The sequence below is a fragment of the Catharus ustulatus genome, chromosome 6, assembly GCF_009819885.2.
Source record: "Catharus ustulatus isolate bCatUst1 chromosome 6, bCatUst1.pri.v2, whole genome shotgun sequence".
Lineage (NCBI taxonomy): Eukaryota > Metazoa > Chordata > Aves > Passeriformes > Turdidae > Catharus > Catharus ustulatus.
This window is the reverse complement of record NC_046226.1, coordinates 23,054,129-23,073,035: the sequence shown is the minus strand read 5'-3', so window position 1 is coordinate 23,073,035 and position 18,907 is coordinate 23,054,129. Positions and strand designations below refer to the sequence as shown.

At 44.2% G+C, this 18,907-nt stretch overlaps 1 protein-coding gene and 1 long non-coding RNA gene across 4 annotated transcripts in view; one reads left to right on the top strand and one right to left on the bottom strand.

The window, feature by feature from the left end:
- The window catches only part of ESRRB (estrogen related receptor beta), a 125,978-nt gene extending 107,936 nt beyond the window's left edge, over positions 1 to 18,042 (top strand). For all 3 annotated transcript variants that reach the window (XM_033062853.1, XM_033062854.1, XM_033062852.2), the window contains 4 exons: positions 1,375 to 1,485; positions 2,087 to 2,248; positions 7,966 to 8,235; positions 14,329 to 18,042. In XM_033062853.1, coding sequence (XP_032918744.1) covers positions 1,375 to 1,485; positions 2,087 to 2,248; positions 7,966 to 8,235; positions 14,329 to 14,573 — 788 coding nt within the window. In that variant the 3' untranslated portion in view covers positions 14,574 to 18,042. The remainder of the gene's footprint in view (positions 1 to 1,374; positions 1,486 to 2,086; positions 2,249 to 7,965; positions 8,236 to 14,328) is intronic.
- LOC116997760 lies at positions 6,429 to 18,124 on the bottom strand. The gene is made up of 3 exons (XR_004418238.1): positions 18,037 to 18,124; positions 10,800 to 10,827; positions 6,429 to 7,614 (listed from the first exon to the last, which is right to left on the bottom strand). It is a non-coding gene; the product is annotated as an uncharacterized LOC116997760 (long non-coding RNA).
- Positions 18,125 to 18,907: the final 783 nt, after the last annotated feature.

Here is an 18,907-nt window from a genome sequence, read left to right as displayed (position 1 = left end):
GGGCAATTGGTAGTCAAATTGTTTTGGTGCCTTGAAGAGTATCAGGATCTAGATGTTATTGCAAGTAGTGATTTCAGGTGGTGCAGATGTGGCTGGTGGGAGCATTACAGTAAAAGCTTTCTCTTTTCTCTGACAGAGTAAGCAAACATAGCATCAAAAGGCAGTGTGACTGATGTGCCTCCTTCCAGGGTAGAATATTTGCCAGCTGACTGCAGATTTTTTCAGGTGTACAGGTTGTTCAAAAAGTGTCACTTCAAAACTGATTGAGTGTTTGCTTTTAGTTGTTTGTGTTTATGTAGCACTATGATTGCAAAATATTAATGACTTAATGTGATTAGTAAGTGTATCACATAATTGGTTCCCATGATCAGACTAGATAAACTCCTGTGTGTTTCTAAGGAAGTACTTGCATAGTATAAACTCAAAATTTTATTCAAATAAAATGCTTCTACATTTACCATGAAAGATTTTTTTCCTAAAGCTATTTCTCCCAACAAGACTAAGTAACCCAAATTTCACAGACCGATTATCAGAGTCCATATGGCTGCTCAGAAATAACAGACAACTGCACAAATATCTGTAGGGTTTTTTTCACAGTTTCTTTTTAACATTATATTTTGTACTATTAGGACAACTTAGTTGCTGTTTCGGTCTATTGATGGTGCCATGGTTTGTTGCATGGTGACAATCACTGGTACTTCCCAGTCACTGGGAATTTTTTTCAGAGTGCAGTTTCCAATTTGGTTCACTGTGCTTTGAAAAAGCTGCAACAAATTTTTCAGTGTCTCCCTACTTCATCTTTATCATAGTTTCATTGTAGTCAAGGTTGTTTCTATTTACTTTGATTCTACTTTTATTACAGTTGCCTTACTTGATCAAGTCTGAAACATCTTTATTGGATTCATAATTCATTATCTGTTTGCTATAGGTCACTTTTTTCAAATACAAACAATGAGAGGTCCCAGAACATTTAACTTCTCATTTTTAAGAACAATCTAAAAGCTTATTTTTATAACTGCACGTTTGATTGACACTTAAAGTCTTTCTTTTTAAAAGCAGGATCATGTAGATAGCATTGAGGTCTGCAGCTTTTCATTTGCCCATCAGATTTATAGTGATTCAAGAGTTTGAATGGATTAATTTCTGTCTTCATTAATGTTTTGAATAAAAGTAAAGCTCAGAGCAGCATGCTTAGAGCTGGAGGCAGACTAGCTGGTATTGAGATTGATGTGTTCAGCTGAGATTTCAAGTGTTTGGGAGAGAGAAGCTCCCTGGAGTGTGGGGAATATCTCACTTAGCAAATTTTAGTATTTGCATGTCTAGGTTCTGTCAGGCACTAAGGAATCATGAGGACTTTTTTGGTTGTACCTGCAGGTGTTCGTCTGGATCGAGTCCGTGGAGGCCGTCAGAAATACAAAAGGAGACTGGATTCTGACAGCAGCACTTACCTGAGCTTACAGATCCCTCCCCCAGCTAAAAAGCCATGTATGTATTGGTCTTGAATTGTGGTCCTCCAAGCTGCCACTATATTTCTTTTCACTGGTCTCCCGAAAGTACAGTGTAGCAATTGTCACTTCTGATTCCTGTATCAGTCAACAGCACTTGGATTTTGTCTTACAATCAGTGTGATTAGACAGGCCTAGGTACAGCTCAGGGCCTGTATCCATTGTCCCTAGGTTAAATACCAGACCTTTCCTAGGAGATTATGTAAATCCATTTAGTGATATTCTGATCTTTTCCTTAACCCAAGCCATGTTAACAAAACCCATCCCATGCTGATTTTTCTCTTCAATACTATCCATAACTCTAAACTTTTCCATATCCCATCAACTTTTTGCTTATACCTCCTTCTACCCTCTACATGGGGCAACGACTGACAACATTATAGCAGCTTCCTGCTTTTGTCATCCCTGTGCAGAGCTGGTTTGGCATAGGCAGATCACTGCAGCTTGTGTAGCTGCAGGGTAGTTTTCTGCTGTGACCTAAACTCTTACTGAGGTCCTAGGGGGTCTATAATCATGTCTTACCCAGGAGGGTTCACCTTATATCACAAGAGATACAACAACTTCTCCTTTGAAATGTGCAGTGACAAAGATCGTCTCCCACTTGCTGGTGGCTGAGCCAGAGAAGATTTATGCCATGCCTGACCCAACCATGCCAGAGAGTGACATCAAAGCCCTGACAACGCTCTGTGACCTGGCAGACAGGGAACTGGTGGTGATCATTGGCTGGGCAAAGCACATCCCAGGTAAATGGGGAATTACAGGACTTTTTCCTATAGTGATGGGTGAAAAAATGCTGTTACAAAAAACTGCTAGTGATGGGTCATTGGTAACAAGCTCCAATGCAGCCTATGATGGAGGTGCACAAATGGATCACTGTACGTGTGTGTGCCCTGGGATTACACAGAAGGCTTTGATATGATACGGTGAAGTTCTCTGTCATATCCAGCATTGAGTGGCCCAGTGAAAGCAGCTGGGAAACAGCCTTAGGGATGGTATGGTGGACTTTCATGTCCATCAACATGACCTAGGTCTGCTGTGTTTATAGATGAATAAATATTATGGCAGTGATTGGACTTTATTGCTAAGAACAAGGTAGATACACACCCTCTCAGCAGTGGGCATTCTTGTCCAGACTCAGGAAAGCTTGTCATAATGGATTTTTCACAGAACAAATCCCATTGCCATAGACAACATGCTATTGCCAGTGAGTCTCAAGGCTTCTTTGTTAACAAATAATGAGGACAACTTATTGGCAGTGTGACTGGCCTTGGAAGGCTCACTGACTATAGGCAGTATGTGTCTGTGTGATTGAGTGACATAGCAAGTGTCCCACACCAGCAGGTAGGGTGGACTGAGGCTGAAGGAGCAGATATGGCCCTCAGTGTTGAGTTCTGGGCTCTTCCCAGATTTGGATTGGGAAGGGAAAATGTTCTCTCTCTCTAGCCTCTTTCCAACCCCACCAGAAACATATAGGTTGGATTTGTGTGTGGAGAAGGCTATCAAGGGAACTTAGAGGATATCCTTGTGATTTACAAGGCTGCTTTCAAAAGATTGCTTCAGACATTCACTATAAACAGCTCACTTCAGCTATCTCCTGCCTTCTGTCCCCCTTCCTTTTGTAAGGAGAATATATGAGGCTCTGATACAGGATCACAGGATTTACTGCATGCTGTCTATGTCTTCCACTGCATGGGTCTGTGCTTTGCTTCTTGGCTTTAAGTTCTTTTTTTTGATGAAACATTTTAATATGAGTGATCAGACAGTTTAGTTTTCCCATGTATTTTGTTTCTTTCTGTTACTCCTCTTTTGGCTTTTTGGTAGCTGCTTCTCTTTTTCTGTAGAGTGTTTCTCCTGAGACCCAAGAGTTAATGGTTTTCTGGGCTATATGGAATATAGATTGTTATGAGATGGGACTATGAAGTCTGAAGAAACTTTTCCAGGACAGTATTTCTGAAAAGAGGTTAATCTTGGTGGTGCCCTTCTTACACGAGATCTGCCATATCTGCAGGGATTATACCCATCACTAGTGCTGGAATCCATCTGGGGCTGATTCATCACAAGTGGGGTTACAGCGATGATTAGAGAACTCAGCCTGGATTGCTCTACTAACCCAATACCTGGCATATTAACAGGAGTGGTTTTAATGCAATGCAATTAGCTGCTATGGCTGTCCAGTGAGGTGCTGTTGTACCTCCCTGTAACCTTGGCTATTTTTGTTCACACAGAGTGCCCTGCTGTAATTTCCTACATTTTAGCTGTGGGATGAGCCAAATTCCTACAGAGTTTTCAATCCTAGCAATACTATCCCAGAAAAGGATAGTAGAGATTGCTCCTGCACTGTGAAAGGGACTCTTCCTCTCCTTTCTGAAATCAGGACATAACCAGCCATCGTCTCAAATTTCTCTGTGTATTTTCCTCTCCTATCAAAGGCCCTACAACACAGCAACAGCCACAGTAATCAGCCTGGCACAGTTCAGACCAGTAGCAGTATTTTATAAGGGGACTGTGCACAGGCAAGAGTTCAAGAATTGTTACATAAGAGATCAGTACTGAGGAAAAAAAAGACAATAAATGGTAGTTCATAATAATGGAACAAAACCGTTGTAGTTCTGCAACAAGTATGAAACATACTGAGTTATGCAGCAAGGGGGCAGAGCAGGGCAGGGCCAGGAGCCTGCCAGGTGTCTAAATTATCTATGCACTCTATTTCTGCCTTCCAAGAATTTTGAGCAAAACATTACATTGCATTGGTCAGAGAAGGATGGAGAAAGGAGAAAAAGTCACATATTGCTGTCTTGTAGTTACACTGGAATTAGTAAAGAAAGATGTGACATTTAAGTCATACCAACCCTGAAGGATCCCAGGTGTCAACTCAAACTTCTACCCCACAGTATTAGCAAATAAAATCAGTAAAACTTAAACACACTTTCCTGTGACAACAATAAAACATGATTTAATAATGTTTAGCAAATGTTATTAGCTCAACAGCCTTATAGGCCATGAGCTCAAAAGCCACACGTAGCCAGTGTGGGGTTGTTCCCTTCTGTAGGAGGCCCCCTCCCCACATTACTCCCCTACTCACTCTTCCCCCATGGAAATTGTCTTGGAACAACATCCACCTTTTCTTCTTGCTTTGATGCAGGGTGACAAGACTTCTTTTGAGGGGTGATGATGAAGGCTCTCCCAGGGTAGCTGTTGTGCTGTTCTCACCAGGAAGACATTAGTACTAGCACAGAATGAAATATGGCAAGTGGAGTGACAGCAGCTGTGTCTGGAGTGGCCTCAGATCCTATAATTACATCTCCTTTTATTACCTCTGCTAATGGCCCTCCAGGATGACAGAAATGATAATAAATTAACAGATTATGAACTCCACTTGCCACAAATTATGTGATTTTTTTTTTAAATTCTGGGAGCTCCCATGCCAAACCACTGAAATAATAATAAAAAAAGTAAAATTAAAATAAAGCACCAACTTGAATGTCACATCAGCTATTGCAAATAAAGCAGCTTTTCTCAAGTTGCACCTGGGAAGGAGGGAAATATGTATGCAGCTCTGTGCTAGAGCCAGGGGCTTCTCTTTTGGGGCAATGGTAGATTAAGCACCGTTCAGGGTCAAACTTGAGAAAAGCAGCAAGAAACAGATCACTAAGGGCATTTTCTGGATGCTGGGCCATCAGCAGCTCAAGAATGCAAAACAGTTGAATTCTAGCAATTCCTGGGAGCTGTAAGATGACAGAAAATTTCACAGCTAGAGGTTCCCCAGTGTTATAATCCTATAATAAATAGCAAACCTGTGATTTTGGCAGGTGAAATTAACATTTGCTTTCCATGATCTCAACTTTTATAGCATGAGAGAGTTCTATGATTTCCCCTTTGCTGCAGTGATTCAGGGACAGTCCATTAGCCCTTGCACTCCACATGTGTGAATGCTGGAGGAAAAGGCTCCCAGTTCTGTCAGACATTTCAAGTCCAGGCTTGACACCACAGCGCTCTCTCTTCCCACTCGCCTGCTGGAGCTGGAGTTGTTGGCTACCTGGGAATGCTTCTGGCCAGGGGCTTTCCCAGATGGGTGGGGCAATTACAGCTGGCTCTTCTGTTCTTCTTGGCAAAGGGTAAAATATGCTATCTCCTGTTCTCACCTGCCACAACAGCCTCTGGGAAAGGGCAATTAATAGAGATGCTGTGTGTACAGGCTACTGCTAGAATTAAATCAATTTTTCTTCTTTATTCTGTAGCAGGAAAGTACAAGCCATGCCTGTCCTGGATCCCCTCACTCTATTACGTGACTCAATCTTTAAGAAATGTTGTTCCCTGACTGCAGTGAGGCAATGGCCTAATGCCTTTTGTAATCCAGATGGGGAATGAAGATGCAGAAAGGCCATGTGACTGATCCAGAAAATGTACTTAACACAGCAGCCCAAATGCTGGACTTATCTCCGTGGTCAGAGCTAGGAGAGGGATGACCAAAGGAGAGATCTCAGGTTCTAAGGAGTGGAACAGTGGCTGTGCACCTTTACTCTGATCTCAGGACTAATCTCATCAGTTCCCTGTGCAGCAGGGATCCCAAGCACTGGAGCTGCAGCAGCCTGCACTTGGACTGAGTCAGGAGAGCTGCATTCCAGAGCAGCACGGTTCTGAGTGCAGGGCATAAGGTGAGGTAAAGGACAAGGCACCCATCTCCCAGCCCGAGCAAGAGGTGGTATTCTTCAGGGCTATATGGACCACAGGCTGCACTGTACAGGAATCAGTCTCATTGTCATGGAGCTGGATTTGCAGCTCTTCTCCCCAGTAGCCTGGACTCCTCTTTAGCTGTTCCCTCTGGCACTCCTCCCCAATGGTTTATTGATTCTTCCCTCCCACCCACTGCTCCCCTCAGACCTTGCACACACAGCACGTGACAGCTGATTGGTATCTGTTAATTAATGTGGCCTGGGGCCTCTTTTCTATTCAGTGGCCTGATAAGGGAAATTGGATGTCCAAGGGCTGCCAGGCCATTATCACCCTTTGCTTCCCCTGGCAACACAAACACAAAACATGGCGTAGAGATAAATAAATACCACTAACCCACCCTTCTGCCTTCCCTTCCCCAGCTGAGATAGTGCAGATAGAAAAGGAGATCCCACAGTCAGTCAATATAGCAATCATCAGCTCTTTTGTTAATTGCCAACTTGATAACAAGAGAAATCAAATGATCATCATGGTGGCTGTCTACATAAGCCCTGATGTGGGGCCAAGAGCTATGAGCAGGGTGGGGTGTGGGATACAGAAGTCCAGTTGAACCTTATATGCAGCCCAGCAGAGCTGGGAGGCTGCTGCACAGAGGCTCGTGAGTTCACAGGTCTCTTGGTGATTGCCAAGGCTTCACATGTATCTGGGGGGAAAACTGCCTGGGGAGGCTGGTGGAGCAACACCCTCCCAGCTAAGGCATGCCTGGGTGTCCCATTCTTTCACAGCCCTAGGAACCTTTAGAAGCAAGGGGCTGCCAAAAAAAGTACAATTTCTGCCTGCCCATGCTGGGCAAAAGCTGTCTAGAGAGGGCCAACACACTGTGCTTAACATTCCTGTTTGATAATGACTGTTACATCTCCCAGGAGCTTTCATAGTCTGGCCTTCAAGGGTACCATGCACTTTTTTCCCCCCACTTTGAGGTGAACATTGCCTCTGGTTTTTGTCCTCTTCACTTTCTCAAGTGGACTCCAAAGCTGTCAGAGTCTATCTTTGCTCTTTCTGTATTTTGTGAGAATATTTGGTTCGCTTTGGGGGCTGGTTCCATTGCTACCAGGTTTGGCTGTGTACTTGTATGGCACCACAAAGGTATTCTGTCTCTGGGTAGGGTTGTAGGCAGAGCTGTTGGTATGGAGATTAGAGTGTGATGAGGAGTAGAAGAGGATTCTGTTCACAAATGTATTAATTTTTTAACACATTTCAGTACTTTGTTGTGGCAGGACGTTTTTTTATCTTTGCCAATATGTGAGACTGTAGTATACTTGTAATTCAAGCCTGTGTCATTCCCTCCTATCCCATCAGAAGCCATCTCTTCTGCTGTCTGGAGCTCTTCTCTGTTCATTTTTCAGCTGGGACAGACTAAACAGGCTACAATACAGACCTGCAGAGAAAGAGAGGGAAGGCAATGTGGTACAAAAGAGTTGCTGCTATTAAATAAGCAGTGGTCATTGAAAAGAGGTTGTCACCAACCTTGGGCTCCCATAAATGCAATTAGAGCATCAGAACTCCTGTTTGAGGCTGTGGGTGGGCATAGGAGCAAAGGGGAGGGGAAGGTCCATGTGTGCTGATTGCTGCAGAGACAGGGTCACTTTAGTGAGTTGTTCAAGTTTTTTAAAGCAGCAGGTCAGTAGGGAAAAGTGCATGGTTTGAATCTCAGGGAAACTAAGGTCCCTAGTCTCCTGGAGGTTTTTCTGCACACCCATTTGACCCTACTTGTCTTTTGCTCTGTTAGGATTCTCCAACCTCTCCCTTGGAGACCAGATGAGCCTTCTGCAGAGTGCCTGGATGGAAATTCTCATCCTGGGCATTGTGTACCGCTCCCTGCCATATGAGGACAAGCTGGTCTATGCTGAGGACTACATAATGGATGAAGAGCACTCTCGACTGACAGGGCTGCTGGAGCTCTACCTGGCCATCCTACAGCTGGTGCGCCGCTACAAGAAGCTCAAGGTGGAAAAGGAGGAGTTTGTCACACTCAAAGCTCTGGCCCTCGCCAACTCAGGTATGGCCCTGGCCCAGCCAGTCTTGCAAACAGGCAGTCTAGGTTCATGCTGTTATTTGACCTGGGAGGAGGCTAGAGCCTACTGCCTAAGAATCTCTGCCTGTGTCATGCAACATTCTCACTCTAAGCTGGAAAGCAGGGCGAAATGAGGCTTACTTCTGCTGGAGCCCTAGCTGTGCTCTGACCTTGCAGTAGGGAGTAGAAGACAGGGATGGACTGGTTGCTGGTTTCAGGCAGTAAAAGGGTCTGTGGAGGCCTTTTCCACTAGCAAGCTAACTCCAGTGCCATGAGCTCAGAAAAGGGATGTGAGCCACACTTGCATCCATCTCAGCAGCGTTAGTAAGATACAGCAAACAGGGAAACTCGTCCCAATTTCAAAAAGCTGTGGGGTTGAGGCTGCCTGGCCCTGTCCTGGAAATGTTGAGGTACCAGAGACACTGAATTCCCCTTTAACTGGGAGACAGTGTGGATGTAGATTGCAGCCCTCAATCCAGCAGGCTGCACTGTATCAAAGCCAGCCAGATACAGATTTGCTCAGGAGTCCCATCTGAAAGGGAAACTGCTAAAGCTACTGTGTGACAAGGGCTCCCTCTACATCCCCTGAGTCTCACTGTCTCACATCAGATCTCTTTGCCAAATTTGCATCATGCAGGTCACAGAATTCACCCTTGCAGCCCAGCACTGAAACCAGTATCTGTGTTTGGCTAAAGCCACTTTACAGAAAAACACCCAGTGTGAAGCTGGAAGATTAAAAGAGGGGGAATCTTCATCTTGCTTGGCAGCTGACTCTAATAATTAATCATTTTCTCAGTTAAAAAAAAAGGCACCATATCTTAATGTCTGTTTGCCTGAGTTCAGCCTCAAAAGAATGATCTTTGTTGAGCTGGTTCCTATGACTCCAGGTCTTTTTATACCTAACAGCTTGACATAATAAACTTACTGTTCCATAGTTGTGTTCCTTGGCTATGGATATATTACTTCAAGTGTAAGGATGTGGTCCAGGAGTCTGTGAGGCTGCCTCACCATTTGACACCATTCTCTCCCTGTTTGCCATCCATCCACTCCTTAGCAGTAGCAATTTAAAATTAAAAAAAAAAATTCCTTACAGCTCATTGATACGAATGTTGAGTAGCAGCTTGTTTTTTTAGTGATCCCTGTGGATTTCTATGACAAAACTACTTCTTCAGGGATGATTCACCACTGATAGCTACTGTGAGTTCTGTCATCTAGCCAGTTACTAATCAATTGAAAGTGTTCTTTATTGATATTGCATAGTGCTAATTTTTTAATGAGAATGTCCTGTGGTCCTAAGCCAAGTGCCTTATAAAAACCTAAGTCTATTATATCTGTGCAGTTAACTTTATCAACCAAACTTGTAATCTCATCAGAGAATGAAATCAAGTTTGTTTGACAAGACCTCTCTTCCCAAGTATCATGTTGACTGGCAGTAAAATCACAGAATCATTTATGATGGAAAAAAACTTTAAGATCACCACTTCCAATTGTTAACCCAGCACTGCCAAGTCCAACACAAAACCATGTCCCTAAGTGCCACATTTACATGTCTTATAAATGCCATCTTATTAGTCTTAATTGAATGTCACCTTTATTTTTTCCTTTTTTTTTTTTTTTTTTTTGCCCTGGTTCATATCAGGCTAGCATAGAAATTATCAGATAAAACCTGGGAAAATATGTGCATCATTAGAACAATTTCAGTCATCTTGAATTTCTTAAAAATACCAAGATTAATTAATCTGCCCTTGATGACCCTCAGCAATTTTAGAACTCTTAAAGCCAAGTTATCCAGCTCTGCTGATTTCTGTGAAGTTTGTGCTAATACCTTCTTGCATAAACAACAAACTATGAAGTCTTCATCATCTTCATATAACACAGGCATATAAAGCTTCTCTTTTCTAAATAAGATAGAAATACTCATGCAGGACTTCTATCTACTCTGCACTGCTATTAATAGGTTAATAATCTCCAGTTGAAAAGAGCCCCCTACAAATGATCATTTTTCTTCTATTCCTTAAATATTTATAAAACTTCTTTACTGTCCTTAGCTCTTCTAGCCATGGCTTTTCCTCCTATGTCCTTCATTTCCCCTATTGTTTTTCTACACTTCATAACTTTGTTCCCTTTTTCAATTTCTCATATATTGCTTTTTTTAAATTTTAATTGCTGCCTTCACTTTGCCAGTGAACCAGGATGGGCAGATGGCCAAGGCTAGCCTCTCTTGTCTGTGCAATGGTGACTATGGGTGATATAATCAACTTGTTAAAGGCCCTACCGGGAGGGTCACAGGATTAAACAGGGAGAAGGGCTCCTCAGAGAGGCTGAAGTGCTAAGGTAGCAGTTGTGACAGGAGAAGTGCCACACTGGGACATTTAGCTGGCCCATGATGTGGACATTGCTGTCAAGTTCTTCACAGTGCAACAGAAGCACTCTCTGCTGTTGTTGCTCACTGTGCTTTCAGGACTAAGCCCACAGTAAAGCTTATGAGACAGTCTACAGAGGAGTGGAGTAATAATGAACAAAGACAGAGCAGAACAACCAACACTCACCAGATGCTTTGGGGTTCCATTTCCAGTGCTGTGGAGTAAAGAAACCAAGGTAAGGGTCAGGAGGCACAGGCTAAAGCATGTTCTCAGCTCAATGGAAAGAATCACTCTGACTTCACTGGTTTCTCCTAGTGCAGCTGGAAGTGTAGCTATGTAGAAGCATTATCCACAAAAGTCCTGCTTTGTTATTTGTATTGAAACATACAAAAGCAAAGCATGGGATTTTGTTTTTCATGCAATTAAAGCTTCTTGGAACACATAGATAAGAAAGCTGGAATATGGCAAGTGTATTTTTCTGTTGTAACTTAATGTTGAACCTTCACATTCTTTTAATGCCAGTTATTTTTCTTAGTGTATTTTTGACAGGGATAAACTTGCAGAGCCTGCACATGTGTACTTGCCATGCAAACAGTTGATTCCTAAAATGGAAGGAGAGCAGTTTAGGCCAGGCTTCAGCTCCCTTGTATCAGAGATAGGGCTCAAAGATGAACACCTAGATTAGCACCTCTACTGCCTAAAACTGCTTTCTGCCTTCCCTCCCACGTAGATAAATTCTATGTGTAATTGCTCACGCAACCCAAGTTCTAGAGACTTATGCAACCCAGTGTATACTGACCCTTTGGTTCTAGGAATTCAAACAAATGAAAATAGAAGTGGGAGCTCACTCACTCTTTACTAGAGAAGCTGACAGTAGGCTGATCTCTGAGTCCTTGGTGTGACTCACCAACAACACACCTGCTGGGATTGGCAAAGATAATTCAAGGGATCTCTGTCTAATAAGTGCATTTTAGAGACATAAGGGATGAATTCTTAATTCTCAGAGCAGCAGGCAAGTCCCAGACAATATGATCACCTATTTTTTGACAGAGTAGAGGTGATGTAGACATAATTTACCCTTCAGAGTCAGCAGTCCATTTTTTAAGCATTCCTAGGTCCTCTTTCCTTAGGAATAAAAATTGATCAGCCTAAGTATTGAGGAGCCCTCTAGGTTAGCATACAGCACACATTCATTTTAGGACATCCCAGAGTGGCCAAAATTTATTTCCCCTTTTCTTTCTGCAATGCATTTTAATGCTAAGATGGAGTGAGCAATGTCTAGGTCTGGCAAAGGGATGCATAGCAAATTCTAATGGGTACTAATGTGTCCTGTGAGGTTCCTGTTCCTGCCAGAAGCTGCAGGAACAGTTAGGTGAGGAAGCAGTAGGCCTTGTCCGTTCTCACACCTGCCCTGTGCCCCATGCCAGCAGTGCTGGAGAAGGGCTCCTGGTATGAAGCCCAGCTTCTAGGCCAGCTGACCCTCAGGGACATGGACAGGCAGCCTGCCCCCAACCTCAGTGCTCTGATAGCTGGAAAAATTCATAGCTATTGATTTCGTAATTAACAGTTTATCAATGCCATCGACACCAGTTCACTGATGGATTGCAAGGAAATTAATCCTGCAATGTTCTTTTATTTTTTGCAGTCAGATGCCAATTTTGAGCTTCTTTCAGCAGAGTGTGGTGGGGGTGGGGCAGGCTTTGATCTTTATTTCCCCACTTTCTCTCACTGTATACACTTAGTTATTTAGTGCTGTTAAGTCTTGTCACCTTTACAGAGCCCAGGTGGCAGAAGGGAAGTTTTGGGATTCTGTCGAGTGTACAGCAGCATCAGTTCCCAGAAGTAGAGCACCCACTTTACCCTGAAGCATGGCTCATTGCACAGTAATTCTACCACCCACTGGGATCTCAAAACTCTGACAGGCTGTGATTACTTCTCCCCCTTGTGCCCCTAGCCAGAAGGACATTCAACAGAAAGGATAGAGGACATTCCAGCTTTTGATACTTCCAGTGTTCAAAATGACCTCTGAGACTTGCCAGGACCAGATCCCACTTACTTCTCTTGAATTGTGTATGGAAATTTTTCAGAGGCGTTACCTGGCTGGGAGAAGTTGCCCAACTGACTTGGCAACATGCTTCTTTCTCCCTACTTTTCAGATTCAGTCTCTAGCTCAGGTTCTGTGATGACCTTGTAGCTCTCGTCTGAGCTTCTTTGCCTGGTCTCTTGAATAAAAAGTGTAAATGTATCAAGAATCATTCTTCAGTAGGCTTCTTGGTGATACTTCCCTTTAATACCTTCTTAATTAGTGCATTCCTTCTAAACAGCTTCTTAAACAGCTTTCTTGCTAGACATAATATTTTCCCAACTGTTATAATACTTTATAAATCATGCATCATAAATAGCATTTTTACCATAAATGTATCTTACAAAATTCACAGTCTCTAATTTGTGTTGTGCTCTCCACAAAGATGACACATGTTTCTAGAGATATTTTAGCACTTCAGTTAGCTTTCCTCCCCTTCGCTGCTGTCACTCTGGGGAGCCCATGTCCTCACATTTGTGTTTGTGTGTAGGCTGAGCCAGAGTACTGCCACACTGCAAAGCTCAGGCTGTGATGGCAGGCGGTGCAACTACATGTGTGTATGTGTGCTTGCCATACTGTCTCTTTGCCATTGCTTCTGTATTTGTTGCCTTGTGGCAGGAATCTTTATCAATAGGTTCAGTATTGATTAAAAGTCTCTGAACAATGAAGACAAGGCGTCAGTCCAGCTCTGTCATGGTTGTAAAGAAAGAAGCACACATCAGCAAGATGAAAAAGGAGAAAACCTTTGGTGATGCTGTTCTTCCCTCTGACACTGTGACTTACCCACAAGTTTAGCAGTCTGTGTTCAACACGGTTCCCTATCTCAACCCTCACCAGCTAGCTACCTTCACTTCACAGACACACCAAGGAGCCTTACAAGCTAGCCCTGCTAGCCCCTCCAACAGCTCATAGAAATACAACTGGTAGCCAAAGGGAAGAGGCCTTGCAGGAGGCGTGGGTTTCCTTTATTTCAGCGGGAAGCTCCTTGAGCAGCTGCTGGCAATCTCTGAAAACAGGGGCATATGCACAAAGGTGGGTCTGGCAAACACCCCTGGGCACACTGGTTGTGACCTACTGGGGCTTTTCTGTCTTGCTGACACCCTTAGCAGCTGCACAGCAATTAGGCAGTTTAGACAGATGAAGCGCTATAGCAGCGTTAATTATTCTTAATGAGATTGCTCCCAAGCGGCAGCACAGCAGCTGCTGCCCCTTGCAGGGTGACTCTCCCCATAAGGAGCATGGAGGGCAAGTGAAAGTGCAAATCACAAAGGCCCCTGCCTGACCCTTGCTTTGCATTGGGGTGGCTGCAAAATGGGCAGCACAGGGCACGTGTGTCACCAACCTGCCCCTAGCAGCCGTACTGTCCCTGCACTGCTAGGGCAAACACACCGGGTGCTGCCAGACTTCATGCAGCAGCACCCCTGCCAGCAGGCTGGCTTTTTCCGCTTAAGAAACAAACCAAACAACACCCCTCACCCCCTGCCCTGGGGAGGGGGGAAACAAAAACAACCCAAAAAAGCCCCACAAGAACAGATAAGAAGGAAAGAAAACATAATTAGCTTCACAGCAGTAAAGGATTTCTTTTCTCATGTCTGACTTGTGTGTTTTGCTGTCTTTTCTCCCTCACCCCAGACTCCATGCACATAGAGGACATGGATGCAGTGCAGAAGCTCCAGGACCTTCTCCACGAAGCCCTGCAGGACTACGAGCTGAGTCAGCGCAATGAGGAGCCCCGGCGAGCAGGCAAGCTGCTCCTGACCTTGCCCCTCCTGCGGCAGACGGCTGCTAAAGCTGTGCAGCACTTCTACAGCATCAAACTGCAGGGCAAGGTTCCCATGCATAAACTCTTCCTAGAAATGCTAGAGGCAAAGGTCTGACAGCCCCAGCACCAGCCGACAGTGGCCGGGGAACAAACTAGAAACAAAGATGCAGACAACGGAGCAATCCAAACAGCAGCAGCAGCCACCGCCGGCTTTTATCTCCAATCATTTATTATGGAAGAATTATTTAATGTCTATCTGCCGGCGTGACTGCAGAATCTTGTGTACAGGAGGGGGGAACTTTTGATCAGTCACCTGTTTCTCTTTTTTTCGTTGTTTTCTCTGTGGGAAATACCAGATTATGCTCTTGCACTTGTTGAGGCATCACTGGGGCTCAGACCCTCTGATCAGTGATGCTCTCAGCGCTGTCCAGGCTGCCTGCTTCCCAGCTCCCTCTGCCAGTTCTGGAGGGGGATGGGGACAGAAGCAGGAAGAGAGGAAGAATAGAGTCAATATAAACTTTATCTGCTGGTGTTACGAGGGGTCAGTTAGAAAGCGAAGCAGCCACGGTCCTTCTTTTTGTCACCTTTCTGCCTCTTACCATAGAGTAGATGCTCCTTTGGAGAGCAATGCTGTTGGACCTCTCCTGAACAAAAAGGCTGCCTCCCAGACTCCTCTAACACTTGTACATACAGGCCCCACTTCTTACTGGGAAAGATGCTCCTAACTGTGTAAGATATTCTGCCACCTTGTACAGTGTGTCATTACGCCTGGCTAGTCCCTCCCATGTACAACCCCGCAGGACCCTGAAGAGGTAGGAGGTATGTCCCTGAGAAAATGCAAGTCTTTCCTAAATGGCAAGAGAAAAGAGCCTGATGTTAAGCTTCAGTGCTGGATTGACTTGATAATCTCTGCATCCTCTCCTATGTGGTGCTAACTACAATTCTTCCACACTTTTCACACCATAGTGTATCACACCTGCCTCTTCAGCTCAGCTGAATGCCATTCCCTACCTGTTCCTTGTGGCAGAGAACACAAGGCTTTGTCTGCATGGTTACTGCCCAAGTATAAATACACCCCAAATCAGATCTTTCCTAGACTTCATTAGAGCTCTTTGGCTCCACAGAGACTTTAGGCTTATTGCCAAATTCTAGTTAGGAATCAAGGGCACTGCTTTTCAGAGGAGGCAGCTCTAGAGCCTGAGAGATTGCTTTCTTGTGGCAGCCTAGGGAAATAAATTAGAGGATGGCATGAAAACCCTGATACTCCAACTACTGTCTTCCCCTGCCTCATCCCATTATCCTCAACAGCAGAAAAAGAGCTAGCATAGATTATACCTGGGGCTGGTAAGAGGTTCTCTTGCTGATCAGAAAGCAAATATCTGACCTTGAGGTGGTGAGAGAAAAACAGGGGGAAAGTTTAATTACTCTTCTTAAGTAACCAGGTTCCTGCTGTCTCCAAGACCTGGTTTAGATCTGCTGCCTAAGCCATAACTGCTACATTCCCAGTAGCCAGAGGGGAATGTAGGTGAGTGACACAACTGATTTTTGGTGTTCTCTGAAACTTTATTTTCTAGGTCTCTTAGTTTTAAGTCATCCCGACGAAACCTGAGTGTATTGTCTTTTTTTTGTGGTCAGCAGCATGACAATAGAGGTGAGAAAAAATCTCTGATCTACATTTGAGACACCACTAACTCTATTGCCTCTGTTCTCCTCAAGCTTCCACCCCTTCCTGGCTTCTCCAGGAGAAATGTGGTGTGTCAGAGGAGTAACTTACCTTCAGGAGGAAGTCTTCAAAACCAGGGTTGAGGTGTGTGATCAGAGACACTGGGTGCTTGTTTTCTGCTGGAGCAGAATGTGTCCGAGCATGGCTGTCATACTGCAGAGTCCTGCCCTGGCAGGCTCAGACACAGGGGTGCACATGGTGACCTCTCAGCCAGCCCACACCTTGTACTAAAGTTAGTTCATTCCATCTCCTTTGAGTTCTTCCTACGCTACACAGTCACTCATTTTGTACTCACTTGATAAAGGAATTGTCTTGCTTCAAGGATATTAGTAAACCACCAGAGACCTGAGGGGCAGAAGGCACATGGGAACTGGGCCTCCTCTGTGCTCACAGCAGCAGCAATTACACAGTGGCCTCATGCTTCGAGCAAATACTTGTGCTTCTCTCCCCTGTTCCCTCCCAGAGGCATTTGGGGAGAAAGTGAGAGGCTTTTGGTTGCACTCATGATCCCTGTACCCATCTGTGACTGAGGGACCAAAGTGAAATGCATGCCACCGTTACAGAGCCAGCTTGCTATGTGCTGCACTCTGGCAACTCTTTCTGGCTGTGGTATAATTGCTTTCACAGATGTGCTGGGTTGCATTGTCACCTGTAAATTTGACTCCTGCAATGCTGCCAAGTCCCACCCAGCTGAGCGGCAGCACATTGTGTCCCAGCCTGCTGTGCAAAGGTAGCTGTCCCAAAAACAGATTGACAAGATCCTAAGAAGCAATACTTACTCTGTTGGGCCCCGCCAGAAAAGTCACTTACTCACACACCAACACACCCATCCAATCCTCCCCCCCAACAAAAAAAAACCCAAACTACCAAAAAACAACCCCAAAAGGCTAGCTTTGTTGTATTTGAACTCAGGCCTGCTCTCCATAACAGGAAACTGTCTACAAAGCATGATTATGGAGAGCTGCTGAGTTTGCTTCTAGCTCACAGAGACTGCTGGCTATTTAGATTAGGGTGATGGGATGGAGGCAACTCCTGCCTTGGAGCAGCAATATGAAAATACCAAATACTTTTTTTTCTAGGAACTTCTTTCTCCATCAAAGCTGCATAATGTTGGAGTCCATCTGAATATTCTCCATTGCTTGATGATAATAGGCAGGAAAATATTTGCATTTCTTCTGAAGCAGGATGAGAAGTGAACCAGACAGGATATATTAAACTCTTTAACCAAGGAATGCAAACTTTTTCCCAGGAACTGGGACACAAACACCTGTCTAGATTTAACCCTTAAAAGGCTTGTACCATCCTAAATTGGGAAGCAGGTCAGGTCTCCTGAGCCCTGCAAACAAGTGCAGGAATCACAATCATCTCTTCCCAGTTACTCTGATCTGCTGTGCATCATTAGTACTATCACATTGAGGAGCTGAGGAGCATTTCCAGCTACACAATGAGCAGGGATTGCAGAGGAGTGTAACATAGTGTAGTTCTCCCAATGCACTTTGAAGTAGGAAATGGAGCTTAAGCAACTGCTTAGGTCTTTGAATGCTCACAGTCTCTGACAAAAAGGTCTGGGGATGCGGAAGGTGAGATATGAACTAGGAATGGGTTCTGGGTCAGTGCCCTTTATGCTGCTCCTTTGTAACATAGGATTCCCAGAGTCAGCATCATACAGCTGTCCTTCATGGGGTAAAAGATGATGGAGCTTGAGCCTTGGAACACAGATGGGCTCTATGACTTAAAGAAAAGAGAAGCAGTAGAGGTAAGTGTATTGGTGACAGTGAATAAACTCACACCAGCAACTATGGTGAAAGCAGCTCCAGCCCCTGATTTGCATGTGTGGATAACAGAAACCATGTACCTGTCAGCTACTACAAAAGGCAGTTCTTCCCAAGTGACCAGCGCTTCTGTTTCAGGCACATTCTTCTCTGGGAACAGCAATGTCTGACCTGTAATGCAAAGTAAATTTCATGGGGATCAATTAAAAGGTAAATTACCACTCTGGATTTAGGTTTCTGGGGAAACTTGGGCATTACACCTCGCAGCAAAACTGTGAAGCTACAAGAAACGGCCCCACAACAATCAGAACCTTGCAGTATTGCTCATGCTAAGGGGGCATTATTTTTCTCTTTGTAAGCTATGTCATCTTTTTTTTTTTTTAACTATTATAAATATATAAAATAAAACACGCTTCACCAGAAACATGTAAGCAGCTATTAGAGAGGCAAGTAATTGAGAAAGACCCTAGAATGTAACATGTTGAGCTTTTATTACCAATTGGAGCTAAGAAAACAGAGCTTCCACTTTGTATCCACAAGCTATAATCAATCCTATGGCCAAAGGCTGCTCTGTTGTTCTTGTGGCTAGGTTACATGCAGAAGCCAGAGACAGAGGCTGTGAGAATGATGCAGGGAGTCATAGACAGTCAGTGAAATAAACAGTATCTACTTAACTATTATCTGCTCCTAAAAAAATAACAACCTGTTAAATAAATTGTATTCCTGTGGTACAGGTCATTTCAAACAAAACAAGAAATAAAACAAAGAAATGTAAAAACTAATGCAGACAGAGTAATGTTTATTGTGTTTAGGAACTGCTCTGTCCCTTGGGATGCACATGGCTCCACAGAAAAGGCTGGTGGGGGGAAGGCATGATCTGTCTGTAATTTGCTGCAGAAGAGCAGGAAACTCCCAGCACTCTCACTTAGAAATGCTCATTTCATGTTTTCCCAT